At 43.1% G+C, this 22861-nt stretch overlaps 1 protein-coding gene across 1 annotated transcript; it reads right to left on the reverse strand.

Moving 5' to 3' along the window:
- Window positions 1–11097: 11097 nt before the first annotated feature.
- lrfn5b (leucine rich repeat and fibronectin type III domain containing 5b) lies at window positions 11098–22497 on the reverse strand. Its single transcript, XM_068342622.1, has 6 exons — window positions 22189–22497; window positions 16192–17108; window positions 15307–15481; window positions 13894–14227; window positions 12935–13235; window positions 11098–12801 (listed from the first exon to the last, which is right to left on the reverse strand). Exons 2-6 carry the CDS (start codon window positions 17092–17094, stop codon window positions 12106–12108), a joined length of 2409 nt encoding a protein of 802 aa, XP_068198723.1. The 5' UTR covers window positions 17095–17108; window positions 22189–22497; the 3' UTR covers window positions 11098–12105.
- Between the last annotated feature and the right edge of the window lie 364 nt (window positions 22498–22861).

The following is a 22861-nucleotide window of genomic DNA, read 5'->3' on the forward strand; positions in this document are numbered from 1 at the left end:
AACTCTAATGACTTTACCCAGGTGCTAGTGCTCTCCATGGTGCTGATCCCCAGGCGGAGGGTACAGCAGCATCGCCCAGGTGCTGCGTTTTGAGTAAAATATGCTGCGAAGAGACTCTTTTTGAAAAGTCCTGTCACAGAAACAATGCAAGAGGATTTAGGAAACACAAACCAGGAGCTGCTTGATTCTAGCAAGGAAACGTAGATTTGTTTCTGGTGCATTCTTGATGTCTTCCTGGCATTTTTAGGCTCCAACCAGATCTGACAGGCCACTTGAAATTCAGAACCAGATGCGTTTTTTCTTCTACCTGGGACCAACTTTTGACTGGATTCATGTGCAATTCCTCTCTGTTTGTTTATGTGTGTGTATTTGTGTGTGTGTGTGTGTGTGTGTGTTTGAAGAGTCGGCATATGTAAAGGTTTATTTTGACATGATTCCACTTGGGGTTCTACGTCTGGTTTTTTTTAAGGCAGCATTTATTCACAGGATTGGTTGTTTTGATTGACAAAGGCAGGGGAGAGTAAATGCACTACTTGTTATGCAGCTGAAGTCTGTCAAGGCTCCAACACCTGCTCTCTTTCAGATGCTTATTTCATTATGCTCTCTCTCTCTCTCTCTCTCTCTCTCTCTCTCTCTCTCTCTCTCTCTCTCTCTCTCTCTCTCTCTCTCTCTCTCTCTCTCTCTCTCTCTCTCTCTCTCTCTCAGGAGTCAGGATACTTTTCAGTTTTTTTACCCATTATTAATTCCATGCTGCATGTTTACCTGGATGCTCACCCTTTCTTACTTTCTCCATAGGCCTTGGCCAAATCTTGGCTTATTTACAATCAAGTGTGATCTCACCTGCTATCTGGATGCCTGGATTTTCTTGCACTAGTTCATCTGCAGCTCTGTTGCAATGGCAGCAACCAAACAAAGGTTTATCACACTGAGGCATACCATGCAGCCTCGGCGGTATAGATACCCTCAGTTGCTGCACTAAACCCCTTCATCTCTGAGTAGAGACCAGATCAGGAAATCCTTACAGATCTACCTTCAGCCTCTGTGGTTTATTTATTTTTACATTAAAAATAACACTTCTGCTGGGACTGTAATCTCACACAGATTCGTAGTTCCAGGCTGGTGGATGTAAAATAATCCTAAGGCAAACAAATGGTGTGAACATCAAACTGCAGGAGCAATGCTTAACATCAGTTTGATGTATCCTGCTTAAGCCTTCACACACTCCGGTATGTAAGTGGAATCAAGTTAAATGAACTATTATGTATAACCTGACATGTACAAATAGACTCATACGTGGATATAACCTCCACTCCATCCTCTGTGATAATGAACGCCTGTCAGCGGCTGTTATACTTAACTCCTCACAAGGCTAATTTGATGGTAAGGCATGCAGAACAGCATAACTCAATTCCTTCAAATCTGTAGGTCAAATCTTTGAACTTAAATTTGTTCTGGACACATTTAAATCTCTCAAAGTGCCTTTTTATGTAGTGGGCACAGCTAGAGATGCTATTTCCATGCAGAAAATATGTTGCCAAGGTAACAGAGGGGCGAGAGAGAGAGAGAGAGAGAGAGAGAGAGAGAAAGAGAGAGAGAGAGAGAGAGAGAGATTCCCCCTGAATAGCAGGACTGCTGTTGTAGACGTAGAGCGCTACACTCCACCCTGTCAGTAGTGTGCAACGCTCGTTACACATCTGAAGGCTGTCTCTGAGTGTTCTAAATGTCAAGGCAGTTGGGTTTTATTTCTGTCACTATTTGCCCAATTGCCACACCAAAGAACAGTAAGTTGTAATGAATGTCTCAGTTTCCTCCTCTTTCTCTGTTTCACCCTCTTTTTCACCTCTGGTCTCCTTATCAGCTCCCTTTTCTCTCGCAGTGCCTGTCTCCACCTCTATATATAGCCTGCCTTTCTCCCTTTCCTCTGCCTCAGTTTCACTCTCTCTCTGTATACCTGTCTCCTCTCCCATCCTCCCTCCGTCTGTCAAACTCCAAACTGCTTCATCGGCATGGCAATAATTAACTACACTATTGCTAAAGGTTGCACAAGGTATCGGGTATAAAAATCCGTATTGTAAAATGGTGCGTATCTTCGGCTGTGTACGAGGCATACAAGTCACCATCGTGTCATTCGTGGATTAATAGTTGAGGTTGTTCATCTTATTTGTTTTCTATCAAACATAAAATGATAGGAACTATTCAAATATTTTAATATTGTGACATTCTTTGTACAAAACTGGCAGCATGGAGAGGTGATAATGAGCAATCTTCACTGTTGTCTGATATATCAGCTCTTTGTACACACATTTACAAACACTTACAGCTGCTGTTTTTGCTCCAACTTTTCACACATTGAAATAAAAGATTCAGAAATATTTCTTCAAAAGTTGATTCTGTCTCTGTTGGAAAGCACCTATCTTTAACCAAAATAGGTGATCTCATCTCTTTAACCATCTTGATAGCTGTGGCATATCCAGATGCTGATTCAATGAAATGAATCTTGTACATGTTTGTATTGTCTGGTCAGAGTAAAAGCCTCTCTAAAATTGTGCAGGATTCTCAAGCAGTAAGTCCCCTTTAAAGAGGGACCTTGAACCTGGTTGGGATGGAGAATGTGCAGTTTGTTGGTTTTCTTCTATAGTGTCTGCCACACATTGCAAGGATATGTACACCATTCTAAGAAACTGAAAACACTCCTGTCGTTGCATGGCCTGCATTGAATATGTTTGTGATGCTCTGAAAATGTACTCCACTTTGTACAGCCGCTGAAAATGAGGGGATCAACATTTGACAAGCCACAGTTTGCTGTCTAATAAATGTCAGTTTATCCTTTTCAAAATAAAACCGCAAATTTTAGAGTTTTAGTTTACTATGACTCAACACACAGTTTTCTGAGAGGGGGTTGGCTGGAAGAGAATGCTGATGAATCTGACACTCACTACTATAACAAGACATAAAAGGTAAGACTTGATATTTTTTTGAGGTTTGCCCTGAAATGACTGCTGCATAATGCTGAGAGAACGTCCTTGTGTAACACCAACATGAATGTGATGAAAATCTGTAAGAAAAATGACTTTTGTGTGCCTGAAAGAATTTCAAACATTTTCTTCAACTTGTGAATAATGAAAGCAAAGACAATTATACTCTGCTGCTGTTTTTGTTGGGCACAAATTGTCAACTAATTTCTGTGCTGTGAAATTAGTGCATTTTCTCTAAATGTATTGGTTTGAATATCCGCTTTAAAATATACAACACCATATATCAAAGATTTTTTGCCAAACTTCATTCCACCTCATTACCACAAGATCATTTCTAATTTTGGTCAAAAAACAAAATTGACATGAAATATACCTTTTTAAGGGACTACGGCATTTATCTTTAAAGGAACTCAAGTTGATGTATTATCATCAATTGGTTTGTGTTAAAGGTCCCATATTATGTTTTTTTTAAATTAATGTCATTCAGCTACTAGATGTCCAACTACACTGTATTTGAAATGTCTTTCCCCGAAGTGATCCATGGTCCTCAATTTTTATTTATTTATTCATTTTAATTTATTTAATAAACCATGGATCATGGATCACTTATTTTATTTTTAAAAATAAGATAAGTGATCCATGGTCCTCAATATTTTTGAACGAATATTGATAAAATCACTTCTACCCCGAAACTCTCCATGTTAATGGGGCATGGTTCTGAGATCCCTATCTCTACCCCCTGCCCCCTCTGAGCACCCTCTATCAATACCTCCAGTACACTTTTCTAGCACAATTTTTAAACTTCTAGTTGGAAATTATAGTCAGCAATCTTTATTTGAATGAGATGGGAGACTTTTTTTTAGGGATTATTAACATTTTAGTCAAGAGTTTAAATGCCATCAGGATACTTGATGACAACCAAGGGATTTCAGGTGGGATCTTACAGACAGGTAGACCAATGTTCCTCTGTGACATCCATGCCACGCCCATCGAAGAGCTCCTGTCAGAGCTCAGAGATGCTCTAATCGTGGCAATATTCAGGGAGAGGAACAAAGCTACAGGGAATATCACTCGCTGTCAACAACACAGTGTGTATGTAGCCATACAAATCGACAGTCACCGCAGTCTGAGGAGGTATTCTAGGAATCACAGTGTCTCATCTACTTATCACACATGCAGCAGACATATTCACACCACGACAGCATTTCAAACACATACAAGGCCTCTGACAGATCACTAGACTCTGTAGACAATACTGTTGTACTGCTCAGCAAAGGCTGAATCTGAATTTCACCTCTTGTCCATTAAGCTTCTTCACTTCTGATGACCTGGCAAGATTTTGAAGTCTCAAAACTCCCCAGTTCATCAGAAATAAGGAAGTGTCTTTAAACCGTAAACAGTAGTTCAGTTGTTTCAGGTTCCACCTTTGAGGATTGCCATGACCTGGATGAATGACGATTTACATAATCTCTCAAAGTAGGGTTGCCATAAAGACTTCTTCTGTACATGACGGTATATCTGAGCAACAGCAGTAGTAGTAACAAGAAGTGGACCAAACAGAGATGCGTCATCACACTCACGTTGTTTTCCATCTTTATGTTTGCTACACTACGCTCCATCTCATTGCGAATGGACGCCACAGGGGGCTCCCATCCCTGGACTGAACTGACTATATTTTCAAGGCTAAGCTTAAAGTAAACAACAACACCATTACAGAGTCACAATCCACACACCACCGCTACATGTTCTGTGGAAGGCCTCCACAACATCCTGAATTAATTTGTCTGGGCATGTTGGAACTACCTCTAAAAAATTGAGAAGAATCTGGTTCTGGAACACGACAGATCCTTATGATTCTGAAAGACCAGGATGGACGTACAAACATCAGGGTCTAGATGCAGCCAAGAATGGAATCCTCACCACAAGAATTCACCATCACTCTAACAGATACATCATATCTGGTGTGTATTCAGAATGCCTCTCCAAACAGATCCTGCACTCCAAGTACAGTATAATGAATAATGGCGAGCCCAGCACTGGACAGAATTAACATGCAAAGAGCATCTTAGAGGACACTGGACTAGAAGAACAGTATTCCTGGTAGACATTTGTGCAGGGAGGTGCTGACACCATGCAATTGAACACCGCCACGCCACAGAAACAAAGCAACACACCCCCAAGGAGAAAGAGAAATATGGTCAATCACACAACTCTCCCCCGCCGACACTGCGGAAGAATAAATGGATCACAGATTGCCCTCTAGAGCCATCTGAGGGCCCACAAGTTGACCCTCTGTGTGTGTGTGTGTGTGTGTGTGTGTTTGTGTGTGTGTGTGTGTGCGCGCGTGCATGCGTGCGTGCATGCGTGTGTGTGTGTGTGTGTGTACAGTACTGTAAGCTATTGTCTCATTGGCCCACTGGGTTATCGATGGCCAGTGGTTCAGAACACCGATGGTATACCTTAAAATTAAGTATCTTATTTAGGGTGCTGCCTGGAGCCATCTGTGCTATTTCATATGCCAAATTAGTGAAAGAAAAATATATTTCTGGTATAAAACTGGTAAATGTTAATTTTGGTGTCTGGACAACAGACGCATGTGTATGAGAGACAAGTGGGAGAAGGTGACAGTGTAGGAAAATGAGACGGACGTCAGTAGTGACACTCCATAGGGGAAGTGATTATACAAAAGCAAAAGATAGGAGTATTGTTCTGGTCATGGATGTGTTTTATGTTTTTAGTATTAGTTATTTGTCAGTTTTATATTTATATATAGTTTAGGTCTGGAATTATATGTGTCTATTATTTAAATCCATTTATGTGGGTCATCAATGCAACAACATACTGAATATATGATGTTCTTTGGCTCATTAAAAAACATCTTAAATAATTTTGAGGAACTCATACATGATTCATTCATTCTAGTTTACACTTCTACTTTATTCATGCAGAAAATATTTTAGTTTTTACTCCAGTTTATCTGACAACCTTGGGTATTATTTCTTTGCTGATTCAGACTTTGCGCCAAAAAGCAGCAGTCAACTTCTTGTTTTGACTATCTATGATGTTAACAAACCTTGTTGTTCCTAGGAAGAATGTAAACATGGTTATGCTGTAGGTTAAAAGGCTTATATCTGGAAGTGGATACGAGTATGGACATTTGTCAGAATACATGGATGACATATTGTAATAGGAGAGATGTTTGTTGATTCTGGGGGACGGGAATTTCACCCGTCAGCCCTTTTCTTTTCAGATGTTGCTGTTGATGTTGTAAATGTGACGAAGGTGAGAAGTCTGTTATATTTGCATGTCTGAGAAAAACAAAACAAAATTAAATGAATAAATTGTTAAAGATTTAAGTCTCAGTCATTGTGACTTGTGTCTCATTACAGTTAGCAGTACCTGGTTGAAACATTCCTCAGACAATTTCATCTAAACTAATACCTTCTTCTTTTCCTTTCACCTTTTCCCGTCAGGGGTCGCCACAGCGAATCACTCGCCTCCATCTAACTCTGTCTTCTGCATCCTCTTCTCTCACACCAACTACCTTCATGTCCTCTTTCACTACATCCATAAACCTCCTCTTTGGTCTTCCTTCAGGCCTCCTGCCTGGCAGTTCGAAATTCAGCATCCTTCTACCAATATATTCACTATCTCTCCTCTGGACATGTCCAAACCATCTCAGTCTGGCCTCTCTCACTTTATCTCCAAAACCTCTAACATGTGCTGTCCCTCTGATGTACTCATTCCTGATCCTATCCTTCCTGGTCACTCCCAGAGAGAACCTCAGCATCTTCATCTCTGCTACCTCCAGCTCTGTCTCCTGTCTTTTCCTCAGTGACGCTGTCTCTAGACCAAACAACATCGCTGGTCTCACCAGTTTTGTACACCTTTCTTCTCTAAACTAATATACAGGCACAGATATACGTATCTAATATTTCATAATCATTTATTATCATTTATTACAGTATTATTAGGTGGTGAGGTGCCCATTAGAATTTCTTAAATTTATATCTTAAGTGGGTTTGTGTATTTTTAAGTTTCCGTTTCTCCTTTCGTACCACAGTATCTGGCTGTTTTTGATCAACCCTGATTGTATTGTCAAGTACTGTTCTGAAGTACCATTTAATTTAAAGTCTCACTGCTGTCAACACCACTTTCCCTTTCACCCCCTCTCCCTACCCTGCACCTCACTCCCCCAATCCCTCACCCACCAAACATCAATCACAAATCGACCTTTGTTTGATTAATGCTTCATTTGAGGATCCTCGTCACGTCCTTCCGGTCACTGAAGGCGATCCCTCTTCAAAAGCACACACCCATGGCATCTGCATTTCAAATCAGCCACTGTACGGTTGTGCAGAGACGTGATTGGCTGGAGGGTTCCACATCATCAATCGTGGTCGCACTTACATCAAAAGACCTTTACAAGCCCTGTTTATGAAGAGCTACCTGACATTCTCAATTTCATAGATGGCTTTGTCCCAATTGGCTGCAATGGAAGACAGTTGATCAAACAATAACCACGGGGCCACTCCACTGTTATTTCCTGTCTATATTCCCATGTGTGTTAGCATGTATGCTTTATATGTCCAATTAACCAGGCTGAATGTGACACATGTGGTTTGATATCTCAACATAGCAAACACCCGTAGATGACATCACTCTGAGCGATAAATAAGATTAACACACAGAAACAAAGACGATTCATAATCCTGGTGGGAGCGAGCTATGAAAGCCCTCAAGACATCCAAGATGTGTCTGTTCTGTGGATGAACAAATTATTCACCCGGAGAAACGCAGACAGTATCGTGTAATAGTCTTGGACTACAGTACTTCATGCTTTTGCGAAGGGTGAGTGAAATATGGTGATCCACCACCTCCCAACAGCCTCCTATCTTCCATTACCACAAGTCTGAAGTGATAACATGATTAACGTAAGCACTTTGGTAAGTCACTGTGAATGGGATCCTTAAAGAGGCTTAAACTACCCCCCACCCCACCCCAACCCCCCACTCACCAGCACTTGATGGATATTTGGGAGCTGACTGGTACATCTGTTTGGCTGCAGCACACTTCTAGTGATTTCCAACATTGGCAAATCAATGAGAAATCCATCATTGGCGACACTCAATGTACAGACAGACAACAAATCACTTCCATAAGAGATAGCAGCTATCAGGCAAATGAGCATAAAATGGTTCCTAATGGTGCCTGGTACGTCTGGGGTAAACTGCAGCCAGTCTCTTTGTCGTCCATCACCCTGGAGCATATGTAACTGAAAAAAAGGGCGGTGGCAGGAGAGGCGAAGAAGAGGAGGAAGCATCTGTTCAGTCAGCGTGGGAACCCCTCGGGGGGGCCCGTGATAATCTGTGTTCACGTCAAACCAAATCTGGAGACAGTGCTGTGGGAGGACACTGTGTTACTTAGTCAAACAATGGAAGTCACCCCGTCAGCTCCCCCCGGTGGGTGACCTTCACTCAGCCGACGACGCCACTTTCTAATGGGATTCACTCATTTTCTCTCTCGGCTTTGTCGAAACCCTGTTGGTAATTGAAGTACAGTTGACTCAAAAGCTGAGGTCATAAAAAATGTATAGCTCCCAGCCTTTCTCCAAAACCCCTCGGAAAAAGTCTGAGGCCAGAGGCCACTGGTCAAGATGGGAGTAGAGGTGCTTTCTGGAAGAGTAATTACCGTGACAACAGGACACTTAGTTATCAGGATGACTAGATGATAACAGTTGGTGCTGAGTAAACAAGGAAGTCTTTAGTTTAGATTTGACCATTTCAATTATCTTCCCCCTTGCCCAGACTGCTGTTTTCCCAGAAACAGTAATCACATTCACTATTAATGAGCCATGATGTTCATCCTGCACCCATTTACTCCTCTCAATAATGCACACTCCTTGGAATTGCCTGTGCATATTTTACACCGTTCCACCTCCACCTCTGTGTATAATTTACCCCCTCCCACCCCCCACCCCAAGATGGATATCAGTGGTCTTTCGCAGGGATTCGCTATCTGGCCCCAGGCTTTCTTAACATGTACCTCCAGAGGAACAATGTCTCATGTGTGACTCAGACTAAGGGGGCCTGCTATGGTGAGATAATAAAACATGAAGCTGCAGCAGAGAGATCACACAAGGTGCTAACACACTTGTTGAAGGACCTCAGATTTCTCTGATTAAACATTCATAATAGTCTTCTGTAACTATGATTCTAATGGGCTCTTCAGTTTGTTGAAACAGGCCCAATCATCTCTTTAAATAAGACAATTGACCACATCAACGCCACGATAGGATTTCCCTTGCATCACGATTGTCATTAAAAGCAGGCAATTGTGGTGTCTGAGACCGTATTGGTTTAAGTGCTCCATAAAGAGATTTGTTCTGTCAGAACCAACTGAAACTCACACAAAGGAATGAAAAGCCCATTAGCGGTGACAGCAGAAAATGAATTTAATCAGCGGAACACTGATGCTATGATTGAAAGGAAGAAGGGGGGGGCTTAATCAAAATGCTTCTGACGATCGCTCTGACCCCGGTGGCGTCTGAGCAGCATTTCAAATCGTGCCAGACTGTCAGATTGTCGACGGCCGGTCAGACTCAAAAGATTGGCAGGTTCAGTCCTGGAGTGGGATGGCGGTTGGGTTGAAGGGGTCGCATGAGAGCACGGCGCTCTCGTGGTCAAGAGAGCTGAGTCAGCACCATGCACAACGGAGAGGAAGAGGAGTAAATCAGATAACGTTGAGAAGAGGAGAATAAGGACTGGAAAAGACAAAGGAAAGACATTTAAGGGGAAATCAGGTCAGGGCTGTGCAGCGTTGTGAAGGGGAACGTGTGGTTCTGTTCTGGCCTCAGGGGTCACTCCACTCTGCACATTGCCAGACCCTCAACCGAGGTCTATCACCCACCATCGCCCCACCGCTGCATTCTCCTCTTCCTCCTTTCCCTCCATGAAGGTGCACTGAATATTGAAGAGCCAGAGGCAGCTTACAAAAGATGTTCCTTTCTCTGCCTCCTGCACTCCTCCCTCTGTTTTGCTCTACATTCTGTGTGCTCTTCTCTCATTTTTTTGTCTGTGCTGTCTTACTTTTCCTCTCTCTCCATTTCTTCATCTTCACCACTGAGTCTCTGCCTCCCACCCTCCTCGGCATATTTGTTTCACAAAACCTTCCGTCGACTCATCTCTGGCTTGCTTCCTCTCCTTCACTTGTCCTCTCTCTCTCTCTCTCTCTCTCTCTCTCTCTCTCTCTCTGTCTCCCTCTCTCTGTCTCTCTCTCTCTGTCTCCCTCTCTCTCCCAAGAAACGCATCTATTATTAACATACACCTCTGGCTCTCGCCAAAGACTAAACCAAGGTTGAGGCCAAGCTCCTCAGCATTTTAATTATCCATAATGAGTGGGAAATAATGAATAAAAGGGATTGAATCAAACCTGTTTGGGTGACAGCAATTAATTTGCGTCTTACCTGCAGCATGTAGAGTTGATCTTAAAAGCTTTCCCTTGCAGACTGATGTATTTTCAACCCTATACTTTGTCTCCCTTGAGCCATCATGCCACGAGACGCATACGAGTACATGTATTAAAAAAAAAATCAATCAGGCACCATCCAAACCACCAAAATACACGATGACCCAGAGCTCAAATTCCAGCAGATAATGCATATCATGTCAGCCCTGCTAACACGGACACATTACTGTAACCATAGAATTAGTCATGCGTTGGTTCCCAGTGCGCAGCTTGAATTAAACCTCCTCCTGCGGCAGGTTTCTGCAGAGATCACTGTCCGGGGGTAAAGGCAAAGCGCTGTGCGATGAGGGAGGAGATGCTCAGGCAAGACGCCTCCCCTGTGACCAGCATGGCCTCTTTTCATCATCAGCTTCCCGTTCTTCCTTGAACAAACACAAGAGCTGAGGTCGGATATCTGTCAGACGTCCACCGCATGCGGAGAAAGGAGAATCTCGTCGAAACCCCAAATTCTTCTGGTTGAGCTTGCTGGACTAAGAAAAGCATCTATCATTCTGGTCTGAAACAGCATTTCAGCACAAAGACAAAGATTCTGATCTGGAAAAAATTATGACAGTCAAAAAAGCAAGCTGAAATGAAATAAGCCTGAGTTTATCACTGGTTTATTTATACTGGTAAACATCAAACAGAAACAACAGCAAAATCAAGAGCTGAAGTCGTCCCGTACTGGTGATTATCGCTTTTCTCACATCGACGAGTTAATTTACAATGGCTGTCATTGGCGTGACATGATAAGGTTTGTAAGTAAAAAATATGGAAATGAACCGTTCTTGTGAATCTCTTCCACACATTACGTCAGATTACTTCCAGCACCTGTCATGCTGTTGGTGTTGGTTCAATTGTTGCTCAAATCAGTCATGACAGGAATCCTATCAGAGCTGAGTCTTTATGTAATTATGTGATAAAAATGTATTGATTCAAACCCGAGGGCAGTATTAGGCTGAGTCAACTTGTGCCACAAACATACTGCATTGTGCTGTCTGGGAGTGTTGGGATGAAAAGACGAAGCACTTTTTTTGTCTACTACATTCTGTTCCAACACCTCTGGGATGTAAAGCACATTCATAATCTCTACCAAGGTAATTAAGACATGTCATCAAGTCTGTCTGCAGAGCCGGAGACAACAATCACGTTCAGAGTCACAGAGATTATATCGCTTTGACAGGCAATGAGTCTGTATGATAACCCCACCTGCGTATCTCTCATACAGTATATATTACAGAATGTCCAGCTGACTGCATCCAATACCACATGAACACCTATGGTTGTACTGAGATTAACAGTCTCTCACACAACTTAATGTTTTTGTACATGAACTTGTTTTATACATTGTTGTACCTTTCATTTTCAAAGTTTGAGCAAACGTCATTATAAAGAAGACTTCGATAGGTTATAAGGTTTAAAAAAAAACCCAACAAACGTGAAATGTTTCCCATAATCCTGTATGCCTGCCTTGACCCCTTTATATACGAGAGGAGCTTACAGGTTCCTTGAAAGAGAGCAAAAAAAAAAGAGCCCAAAACACAGCATAAAATTCATGTCTGTTTCACAAAGGGCCACAAATCCGCTGCAAGAATCCGTGAGAATGTAGATCGTAAACTCCAAATCATAAAGTGCTCTCCAGGAGCCACTCAGACCTGGAGAGCTTGTCCCTGGCCCGGCGAATGCTTTCTGCGCTCTCCAGCTGAGGCAGCTCTCCGCTCATCGACAGGCTCCGTTTGGAGCGCAGACTGGCCCCGGTCTTGGGGTAGGCCACAAAGCAGCGCTCTCTATAGGAGTCTGCGTTTATGGAGTGCCTGCGATTCATCCTCGCGGCCCCTGCGGGCACAGTCATGTAATGCTGAGGGGCCGGATGGAGCCGAGGACCCCTAGGAACAGCAGTCCATTTGGTGGGCTGACCAGGAACAGCCAGAGCGACGGAGGTGGTCTTTTTGACCTCTGATGAGTTATTCCGGTTCATGTTATCCAGCTCCACGTCTGCCTGAGCTTCGGCTTGCCGTCCCTCTGAGGGCTTTGGTGGAGCACCGGGACGTTTGGGCCTTGGCGCGCCGGGGGATGCTGGGTGCCAGCTGTGGCTAGCAGCAGAAGAAGAGACGGTGCAGTCTGGGACGGAGGGTTTGGTGGCCGCTACGACGACTGGCGGCCGCTGCTTGGTCGTCTCTGGAGGCGGCAGGGCGACCCTAAGAGGTTCCTTGTCATTCTTTTCTGGACGAAGGACCTGCTTGGAGAGAGACTTGGGAATCCCGCAACCCTGCAGCTGTCCATCGCTGCTCAGTGAACGGATATCTCCCATCTCTAAAGCCTGAAATAAAGGCGCACAAGTATGGGAGGAGAGGGAAGAATGAAAGCAATTCAATTAGACACTCCTGTTTGAACATCAATAGAAATAATGAACAGACAAAAGAACAATATGGGCGGAATCATGGCAAACTGACCTTATCTGCATCTCCTTGGTTACACACTCGGTAACGCACGATGAGGAAAATGATAAAAGCGAGTACCGAGGCCACAATAATCCCTCCGATGATCACCACAATGGTTCCGCCAAGAAACTGGGACTGCATGAAATGGCATCTGAGGTACTGTGGCTCTGTGGTGAAGTGGATGCAACCTATCACCCTAGTGGCTGTCAGCGAGGTCACCTGATCATCATAGATGGCCAGCACACACAGGTCGTAGTTTGTTCCAGCTGCTAGGTTGTTCACTTGGATGCTCTTACTGGTTGGGGGTATCATCCTGAAAAATCAGCAAAGGAAAAACAGCACTGAGAGCTCTAACAAGCATTAGGGAGGGTTAAATGAAAGGAGACAGGAGCAGATTACATCATCCTTTTTTTAATTGATTTGTGGGGATAACATTATATGATAATCATTTATCTCACATGAGGCTATTAAGATCTATCAAGCCATAATCCATAGTGATATTTGATTTATTCTCTGCAACATCATTACTGATAAAAGGTTGTGTTTAGTCACTCGGGTTTGTTCACAACATTGTATTGCGAGGTTGATTCTCCTATGTCTCTGAAGTTTAGTGTGTAGGGTTTAATGTGCTGATGATGTTGAAGTTCCTTCACAAAAAAGTAGATATGGAGTGAAAGAGGGCAGAGACGAAGGAACATTCTATTCACTGATTTCATGCAGTCCTTCAAAACAGTCCTTTTCCATTTTGCTTAGTTCAGACTGAATAAGCCAGGTCCAGTTCTGAATTACTTATTCAAAGGTATTCAGAGTAGATCATAAAGATAAAGCACAGGTCAAGGATCATTTGCATAGTTGTTGTTTTTTCTTATATTAAATTGCCTAATTTAAAAATAACAAACATTTGAAGATGAAGAAAATCATTTTCCTTTAATTTATTTATATTAAAACACGCATCCTGTCTCTCTGCTTACCTGTAAACCAATGAATCATCGTAGGTTCCATTATATTGAATCTGAAACATGCGTATCCCAGGAATGCTCCTCTGGAAGTTAAACTTGACCAGGGCTGAGGTGGATGTGGCCTCAGCAATTACTACTTTCTTCTCTTGGCTTGTCTTTGCATTCCCCAGTGGCAACCCTCCTGCCTCGGCCCCCGTCTTGGTCACTGTGGCGATATCTGATGATCCAGGGTCAGGCTCCTGCTCTGCTACCGTGTTGTTGGTGAAATGAGGGAGTTTAGCGATGACCAGATCCACTGTCTGCTGGGCCTCACCGGCTGGGTTGGAAGCCACGCAGGTGAAGGAACCTGGAGCAAAAAAACTGATTGCGTTATCCTTCCTGATGTACAGGTTGATGTTTAGATGTTTGAGGCAAAACAGTAAAGGAAATTGCAATGAAAAAAAGCAAACCCCAAATCCTGAAAGATGACAGCTTTTATTCAAATAAAAATATTCTGTTACTTTTTTTGCTTTCCTCATGAGAGTGAAGATAAAATTGGCATAATACTCATCTAATAATATAAGATTACAGACGCAGCCTGTTGGCTTGGGTTAGCATATGAGAGGGCATAAAATGTGCTTGTCAACACATCAAAAGCTCACTCATCAATAAAATTGTTAGTATAAAAACAACTAGTGGTATTACTACAGTGTTAGCTCACCATAAGGATACTCATGGCGAAGAATACTAAACCAACACTGCAATTAGTTTTTTGCATGGATTAAAAACAAGATATGATGTGTTCATGTTTGAGTTTATATGATTTTTGCAGCTGGATTTTGCAGCATTTGGTCAGAGACCAGCTCGGTGTTTCCCTCTGATTACAGTCTAATTGGCTGCCGGCAGACAGACATGAGAGAGGTATCAATCTTTTGAGCAAACCCCACACAGGAACTTGTAAGGTGTTGCTTTGAATTATAAAACATAAAGTAGATGGAAGGTATGTATCTGACAGAAAATTTTCTCTCTGACTTAAATCAATGCGTGAATAAACCTTTTTTTCCACAAACCAGGGGCGATATCTTAGTAAGCCTCTTATTAAAATTTGTCATCGGAGGGATTAAGATGGCACTTAACCAGTCAGCGGGTCTGCACACACTGAAGGCACAACATGAAGTATCATTTATTCAATGAATGGTATCATGTTCTCCGGTCTTGTGGTTACACTGATGAGCCGTCACCCAGACGACCCCAGTTTGTTGTATCAGCAGCTGTTTAAAAAAAAACCCCTCACAGTCTTATTCTTATTCTTACTGGGCCTCCTGCAGTTTTAGCTGAATGACCCCTGTCTAAACTTTGACATCAAATTTCTATCCAATAGTCTTCTGCTAAAACAAACACACAAGTTTGACCAACACAAACACGACCACTGGGGTATAAACAGACCAGAGTCCTTCACGGTGCTGATGAGTATGTCCAGAGTGCCATCAGTGTGGACCATGGCCCTGGACGAATTTGACATAAGGCGTCCGTCAGGGGCAATCCAGTGGATAATAGGGTCAGGGTCACCCCTGGCCTTACAACGCAGAGTCACACCCTGACCCTCCAAAGCTCGCAGCTCCTGAATCAGAGGAAGGAAAGGTAGTTTGTGTGAAGACCTGAACACAGTCACAGTAATTAGATCGTATACCAAATCTCATAACAGAAAAAAAGTATAATTATTCTTTGTGTGGTAAATTAAGACAGAATAACTAAAATGTTTTAATTAATCTTCATAATGTTGACATTACATTTAAAGCTACAGTATATTTCTTGTAAACATAATTAAACATTGATTAGTGTCATAATAACAAATTTGTATGATTATGAAGACAGGTTAATCAATATTACTGTTCTTTGAGGAGAACAAGTCGGCAAAGAAGTCTGTTGAATTCAAATGAAATGACATAGCTGTTATTTGGCAGGGATTTGATCAGATAACACTTTTTACTACATCGCTGCGAGATCTCAGCATTTGATGAGCTTTTCACTGCAAATCCTACAAATAGATCCATTCAACTTGAAAATCTTGCTAAATAAAGGATTTTAAAACTCTCCACAGACCACAGTTTGACTACATTTTCTTAAAAACTAAGTTCAATATGTACGAGAATATTCAGGTAGCTGAGCAGCACAGTCAAGTCCCAGAAGTGGTGTAGGATTTCTCAAAGCTAATATTTGGTTTGACAGTCAGAGGAAGCACCTTGGATAACTGAGAGATACGTTGCCTGAGTCAGAGAATATAATAGCAGCAAGTGTAAAGTCTTACAGGCCTCCGTTTGCCATGTATACCTGAGAATGTCTGGTGATGAGAGGAGGCTCACACAGGAACTCTTCTTCTGAAACAGTCCAGAAATAGCGTCCAGCAAGGTGTTGTGGCGAAGCGCAGGTTTCAAGGTCATCCTCCCTCCTCAACCTCCGCAGCCAGAGCAGCTCACAGTTGCACCTCAATGGGTTTCCTCCAAAGCTCAGAGCAAAGGAGGTAGGCCCCATTATTCCAGACGTAGCCAGAACCCCTGCTCTTTGGAAAACAGGGTCAGGGGGAAGCTTTTGGAGCTTGTTGGAAGTTACATCTAGCCGCTTGAGCTTCTGAAGCCCAGAAAAGGTGCCCTCTGGGATGTAGCTGAGCATGTTGTGGTCCAAATTGAGCGTGTGGAGATTAGACATCCTCTGGATGGCGACCCAAGGTGCACTTTCCAAGTTGTTGTAGGATAAATCTAACTCTTCCAGTGCCGTCAGATCATTAAAGGCCCCGATTTGGATGTGGGTGAGCTGGTTGTTGTTGAGAATGAGATGGTGCAGCTTAGACATGCCGCTGAAGGTGTCGTTGGTGATTCGAGTCAGGCGGTTGCTGTCGAGGTGAAGGGCTCGTAGGTTCTCCAGGTCTTTGAAAGCATGAGGCGTGATGGAGCCAATGGTGTTCCGAGAGAGGGTCAGGTCTACCAGCTTGGTCATGTTGGCAAAGTCTTTGCGCTTGATGCTGGTTACAAAGTTATCCCCAAGGCGCATCTCCACGGTATGCCTGTCAATGTTCGGGGGCACGAACAGAAGGCCCTTTTTGTCACACAGAGTTGCCAGGTTGGGGTTCAGAACCTGGCAGACGCAACGTTTGGGGCAGATTTGGACTTTGAGGGACTTTCCAGCCACACCGAGGATTATCAGATAAACAAAGAGAAACTCCATTTGTGTCTTCATTCAGTTTAGCACACCTAAAAGAACCAAAGCAAACAGAAAGAAAGCGAGGGAGGCACATTATTTATAAAGCAGTCAAAGAACATGTTTGATATCTGTGTCTTGAACTTCTATCCCCCTGATCCAACTATGCAAGGTCTTCTATCTGGTTTGAAGCATCATCTCTGTCAGTTTACAGGTAAGATTTATAGAGACTCCAAAGTTTCAATGGGAAACGAAGCAATTTAATGCCTGAACAAACAGTAAATGCAGTCCAATTCAACATGAAATTAATTAATCACCTGCAAAACTGAGGATAAAACATCTCACAATAGATGTGTGTTACAGCATTAGTTTAGGTCTTGTTCCCTTGATGGTATTTTTTTAATAAGACAACGCAGGACTTATGCTTGTGTACAGAGGGATGAAAGTCTAGACTAGCAGTCCTGGACCTCATCAGGACGAGACTGATATCTCCTAGGATCATATCACCAATAGCAAGGGATGATTGGGCCCAGTGCCTCAGTAAGGATGTGCTATGCCTTGCTATTGATTTTCTCTTCGTTCTCTCTGCAGCTACGCTTACTTATGACAAAACTGAGATGGGGGATAAGGAGGGATCCATTTGATGAATCCTGAGACCTTGTCAGGGATATAGCGTATCATAAAACTAAGACAGAGGAGATCAGATCACAGCTCTGCAAGTGCACAACATAATGTTCCAGAGCAATAGCAACATTAGCAACAATTATTTTTAGACAGGAAATTTAGTGTAAGTTTGATTGAACATGGAATATTCAACCCTCTGGGTGTCCCGTTACAGTACACAGAAAGTAACACTAATCAAATAAACCAGAGGGAACAAGGGATCCAATCCCACAACTCTAATAAAAATTCTAAAGCTAACCTTTAAATACTGAAGAGAATAGCTGATTTATCATCATAGCTTTCTGTGGTTTGCTGGTAATGCCTCTGCGTTCCATCTTAGAGTGTGCTTAAAAACCTTGCCTCAGCAAACGTCCTGCCAAATGAGCCCCTTCATGCCTCAAAAGATTTTGTTGCACCAGAGCTGTGACATAGCTCACATTGTAATAACCTTGAGAACGGAAATATGAGGTAAAGACTGAAAAAAAAAAGATATGACTGGATGGGAGTGACATGTTTGCCATGCAGGAGCATGTTTTAATGTGAGAAAGAGGGGGGTGGGAAGGAATGGCCGGGGAAAAAGCTTTGACATCGAGACGCGAAAGAGGTTGCCTTTAAAGGACCCATAATAACAAAGGAGGAATGATATAATTGGAAACAGTGCGCTGGCTGTGACATTTTCATGAATATCGCTGATCGAGCAGCAATGAATTCATGTCGTTCTTGACCCATTTCTACACGGTACAACTTGAGTTGACGCACACAAGACCCCTGCTCTTTGGATTGTAGTCTGGGGTGCCGTGTTACTGCAATTTGGGCCAATGAGAAATGTACTATGGAGGCCATTATAAAATTAAAGTAATTAAATGTCATCATGACACTCCTTAAAGATGGCAGTTGACTTCAATGTCAAGAGTGCTGCAAAACAATGAGTAGTGGCGCCTGAGTACCTATGTGGAACCTTTACTATCAATTTTATTTGTGTGTGTGTGTGTGTGTGTACCATATTGACCATATCGGTGTGCCAACCACCTGCTCTGTGTCTGAATGGTACGACTTTGGGTTTCCAGTGAGGTAGAGAGGAAGTGCTATACTTCCAGCCTTGAATGACACTGAAGACGTGATACATGATACAGAAGGGGATTTTTTTTTTTTTTAAACTGCTGAAATTTCATTCCAACATCAAGAAAAAAGGGTTGCATCAGTAATCCCTCCAAATTTATTCTGTGAAGACAAAAAGAACAACCCCTTGCTGTTGAGATAGGGCAGGAAATATCTGCTACCATCTCTCTAATTTGCGTTTAATTAGGTAGTTCCAGGGTAATTTACATAACAGGTTGCACTCATCAGATACATGAACAAATAAGTAGATAATCAATCAATGCATTCATCAATCATGCACTTCATCTTTAAATGTCACGCCCACAGAAAATCATTACCCTCCATGTCAAGCTGTCATTATTGGGAGGCAACTTAGGTGACCCACAAATAAACAAGAAAACAGATCATCTGCTAATGCATTAACTGTAATCTCCTTAGTCAATCAAATGTTCGTTTACTGCCTCTGAGCAGGTCTTTACAACCTCAGAAAACGGAGCAGACTGACAGAACACCCCCACACATGAACACCAGTGGGTGGATTTGTGCCTAATAGAGGTAGCTCACAACAACACAAGAACCCCCAGCAGTGGAGAGACATTCATGTGCAGCAGCGGCAGCATGCTGTGGGAGAGGATATCTATGGTCTCCCTGGGGTGGCATTCGCCAAGAAAACCCTTATGCAGCATACCACATGCCAATCGGCGAGCGAGGTCAGGGGGGATATGTATTCAGATGGTCTAACTTATGCTGGAGCTCATGTGAGAAAGCTTCTGCAGTTGGCGTCTGGGCAGGGAATCAGGGAAAGCAACTTTGCAAAAGGAAGTTAATGAGATGAAGTCTGTTCAGTGTTCCTCCACACAGGGCAACGCAGGAGCACATGGGAATGTCTCGCTTGGGTCTCACCTGGGTTACTCTGGGAAAAAGCTGCCAGACGTTCACTTCTGCCAAAAATAAGCTCTGTTGTGTCAAGGAGGTAAACTGATGCTGCAACATGATGGTAAAATGGTATCGACAAACCGGTGAAATGGGTCCTCAGACTGCCGGCTTTATGAGCCCAAATGGAGCAACGGCGTCTGTTGAAGTGGATCATATTTTGAGTGAGCTGCTAGAAATTCAGTTTTGTTGGGTAAAATGTTCGCCGTAGCCCCAATCCAAACATCCTGAACAAACACTGATGCTGTTACTGACTTTCTAACTAACACATCTGTGTTTGTGATTGTGAATATGTGCTGTGACACTTTTTTTTTTTTTTCCTACAGAGTCTGCCAATGTTAGAATGTGATAGCTCTTGGGTGACAGCCTTGATACCATGGCAACACAGAAAACGTCAGATTCGGGTGAGATGTAATCAGCGGCTCATTTTCAATTCACCTAATAATATTTAAACAAAGAGCCCTCTCTGGAGGAAAGGGCCTCAACAATTGAGGTGCTGCTTGTGGACCAGCACAGACTTGTTTCTTTTATGACCCTGATGTGAAGAGAGGAAAGTAGATTGTACCCTAAGCTAATATTGTACTGAATTCTATGTTTGGAGTGACTGACTAATTACTGCTTTTCCCCTCTTGCACATAATGAAAGCATTAATTACTCGATGTAAAACTCAGATGTGGCTGAAATGATTTTGCACTCAGACAAGCTTGTGTGGGGATGTGTGTTTGCGTGTTCATGTGTGCCAGGGGGCGAGCATACTAAGCAGACCCATCATCATTCTATTGCATCAATAGAAGTACTGTTCATCAGCATTTACGTCTCCCCTTTGCAATTCCGAGTGTTTCCCCTCACAAATCATGACAAGTAATTCAGCGATGCCTTGATACACCAGATACCTCCTGACATGTAGCATATAAACAAACACAGAGAGGACTCTTCATGTTAACATCAACTGAATAGGCCAGATCTGAATTCTGATCATCGACTTTGATCCTGATTCTTGCTCCACTGTGACGTGCCCCTGATGCTGGGGGCTTACGACCAGGGATTTTCTTCCGGAAAGAGGAATGCAGAGTCTGTGAACACCGCCTCAGAATATCAATATGGCCCCCACAAATGAATATTCTCCACAGTATGGGCCCTCAGGTCTGTAGACTTTCAAATATTCCCAGGTGTAAATTTCAGGTACAAGGAGATAAAAAGCAAAATCCTTACAGCTCTCTGTGTGAAAGTTACCACTCTCTGTTACACTGGCTTTTTTTTTTTTTCGTGTTGAAGCCTAAATATGAAGGAATAAGGGCAGCCAAAAGAAAATCCACCATCCTGTGTCCATTGATTCATTTCCCTGTTATTCTAAGATGCTCCTGAGGTCCTGTGTTCTACTTCACAAGGCAACAAAATATCTAAATAATGCAAAGTCTTCTATATTGTGTTGTGTAATCCAAAAGCGACTCATGCACATATGTCCAAAATGAGCAGCTCACGCAAGTGTGGCTGCAAAATATTCCGAAGCGTTTCAAGTCTTAATGAAAGCATTTCTTCAGCGAGAACAAAAGCTTATTTTGTGGAGAGCAGAAATTTGGGTCAGCTGGTCTGCAGAACAGCCTCAGCCTTCAGGAAGCACACATCACTCCTGTGCTATCACTGAGAGGTAGGAGAAGATAAGCTACACCACTGAGTGCATTAACATAGCATTAACAGCAAATAGGAGCTGCAAAATGAGGCGTGGGCCTGATTTCACTGATGTAGCAGTTACATTGGTGCCTGGGGCACTCATGAATAATAAGATATATGATAACAAACACTCGACATAACACCATTGTGCTCCATCCTTTCTAAAAAAAAAAAAAAAAAAAAGACTGGTGCCATGTTCACCTGTCTCTGTCAGTCACCTGGCAACATGCCCCATCTGCCCACACACTCATCCTATCATCAATTTTTGTTACTTAGGCTAATTTAGGCGACATCACACCTCATTGACCGATGTGTAATTTGCATATCAGATAGTGTTTAACCACAGCACGGATCAAACCCATCACGGGACACTTTTACGCACGATAAAACAAAGAAACATCTCAAATATGAAACCAATCTCACGCTGCACGCATGAATAATGGCCACAATCGGCGTCATTCTCAGCTTCACCTGTAGGGAGGGAGGGAGGGGGGGACAGAAAATGCACAAATTTTGCTATAAGACGGCATTTCTTGGCAGTTGGAGAGTTGTTGTTTTTTGGGGGGTTTTTTTTTTGACCTTGCGGTGCAGGTCTTGGCTGATGGGTTCCAGCCACAACCCGAGAGGAGGACAGATCTGAACCCCTTCAGATGGGTCCTGAGAGAAGTACTTCAAGTCAGGACTGCGCCTCTTGACAGACACTTCCCCCCCAAAGAGTTCAGTCGCTGCATTTGACACAAATTGCAGACTATAAAATATTGAATTTACCTTGCAGATGACACATGAAGTCGAGTTAAACGAAGGTGAATTTGAGCCGATTTCATCCATGGATAGCTGAGAGCATCCTTGCCTAAAAAAATTTTTTAAAAATGGGACCGAATGTGCGTCTTAGAGATAATTCATGTGTCCCGAAACACGCGTCTCGGCTCCTATAACATGTGACGGCCTGCGAAATCAGCGATGCCCTTCAAGAAATCCATGACTGTGAGATAAAGGACGATTCCTTTCCGATCTCCTCACACCGATGAAATGGAAGTCAGCACTCCCCCTTTCGAGAGAGAGAAAAAAAAAAAAAAAACCCCCACTGGAAAAAGGAAACCTGCAGGGTCCCGATGTGGCTTCGAGGCTGCAGCTGTGCGGGATCGCCTCCACTGCGCATCCGCCTGCATCCACCTCCAAATGAGAAAACGCCTTTGAAGCGACAGGCTGCTTTAATATCCACAGCGCTGAGGGGTGGGGGGGGGGACTGATGCTCTGCTGAATTCAGCCAGATGTTCCTATCGCTTTCACTGGGTTTTACCGGCGACGCAGGGCTCAGTGCGAGTTAATCCAGATTGACTGAAAGGTTGCTGCCATCATATGCCCCCACCTCCCCCGTCTCCCTTCCTTATGCCCCCCGAACTACTGTCAACCACCGACCCGGCTCCATTTCTGACCAGAG

The sequence above is a fragment of the Antennarius striatus genome, chromosome 19 (assembly GCF_040054535.1).
Source record: "Antennarius striatus isolate MH-2024 chromosome 19, ASM4005453v1, whole genome shotgun sequence".
Classification (NCBI taxonomy): domain Eukaryota; kingdom Metazoa; phylum Chordata; class Actinopteri; order Lophiiformes; family Antennariidae; genus Antennarius; species Antennarius striatus.

Excerpts from the sequence above, each read along its gene's own strand:
- lrfn5b (XM_068342622.1), bottom strand. The coding sequence starts at position 17,094 with ATGAAGACACAAATGGAGTTTCTCTTTGTTTATCTGATAATCCTCGGT. Across the intron at positions 15,482-16,191 it reads TCATCACCAGACATTCTCAG|GAGCTGCGAGCTTTGGAGGG; the intron begins GTATACATGGCA and ends CCTCTGATTCAG. Across the intron at positions 13,236-13,893 it reads GATGATTCATTGGTTTACAG|GATGATACCCCCAACCAGTA; the intron begins GTAAGCAGAGAG and ends CTGATTTTTCAG.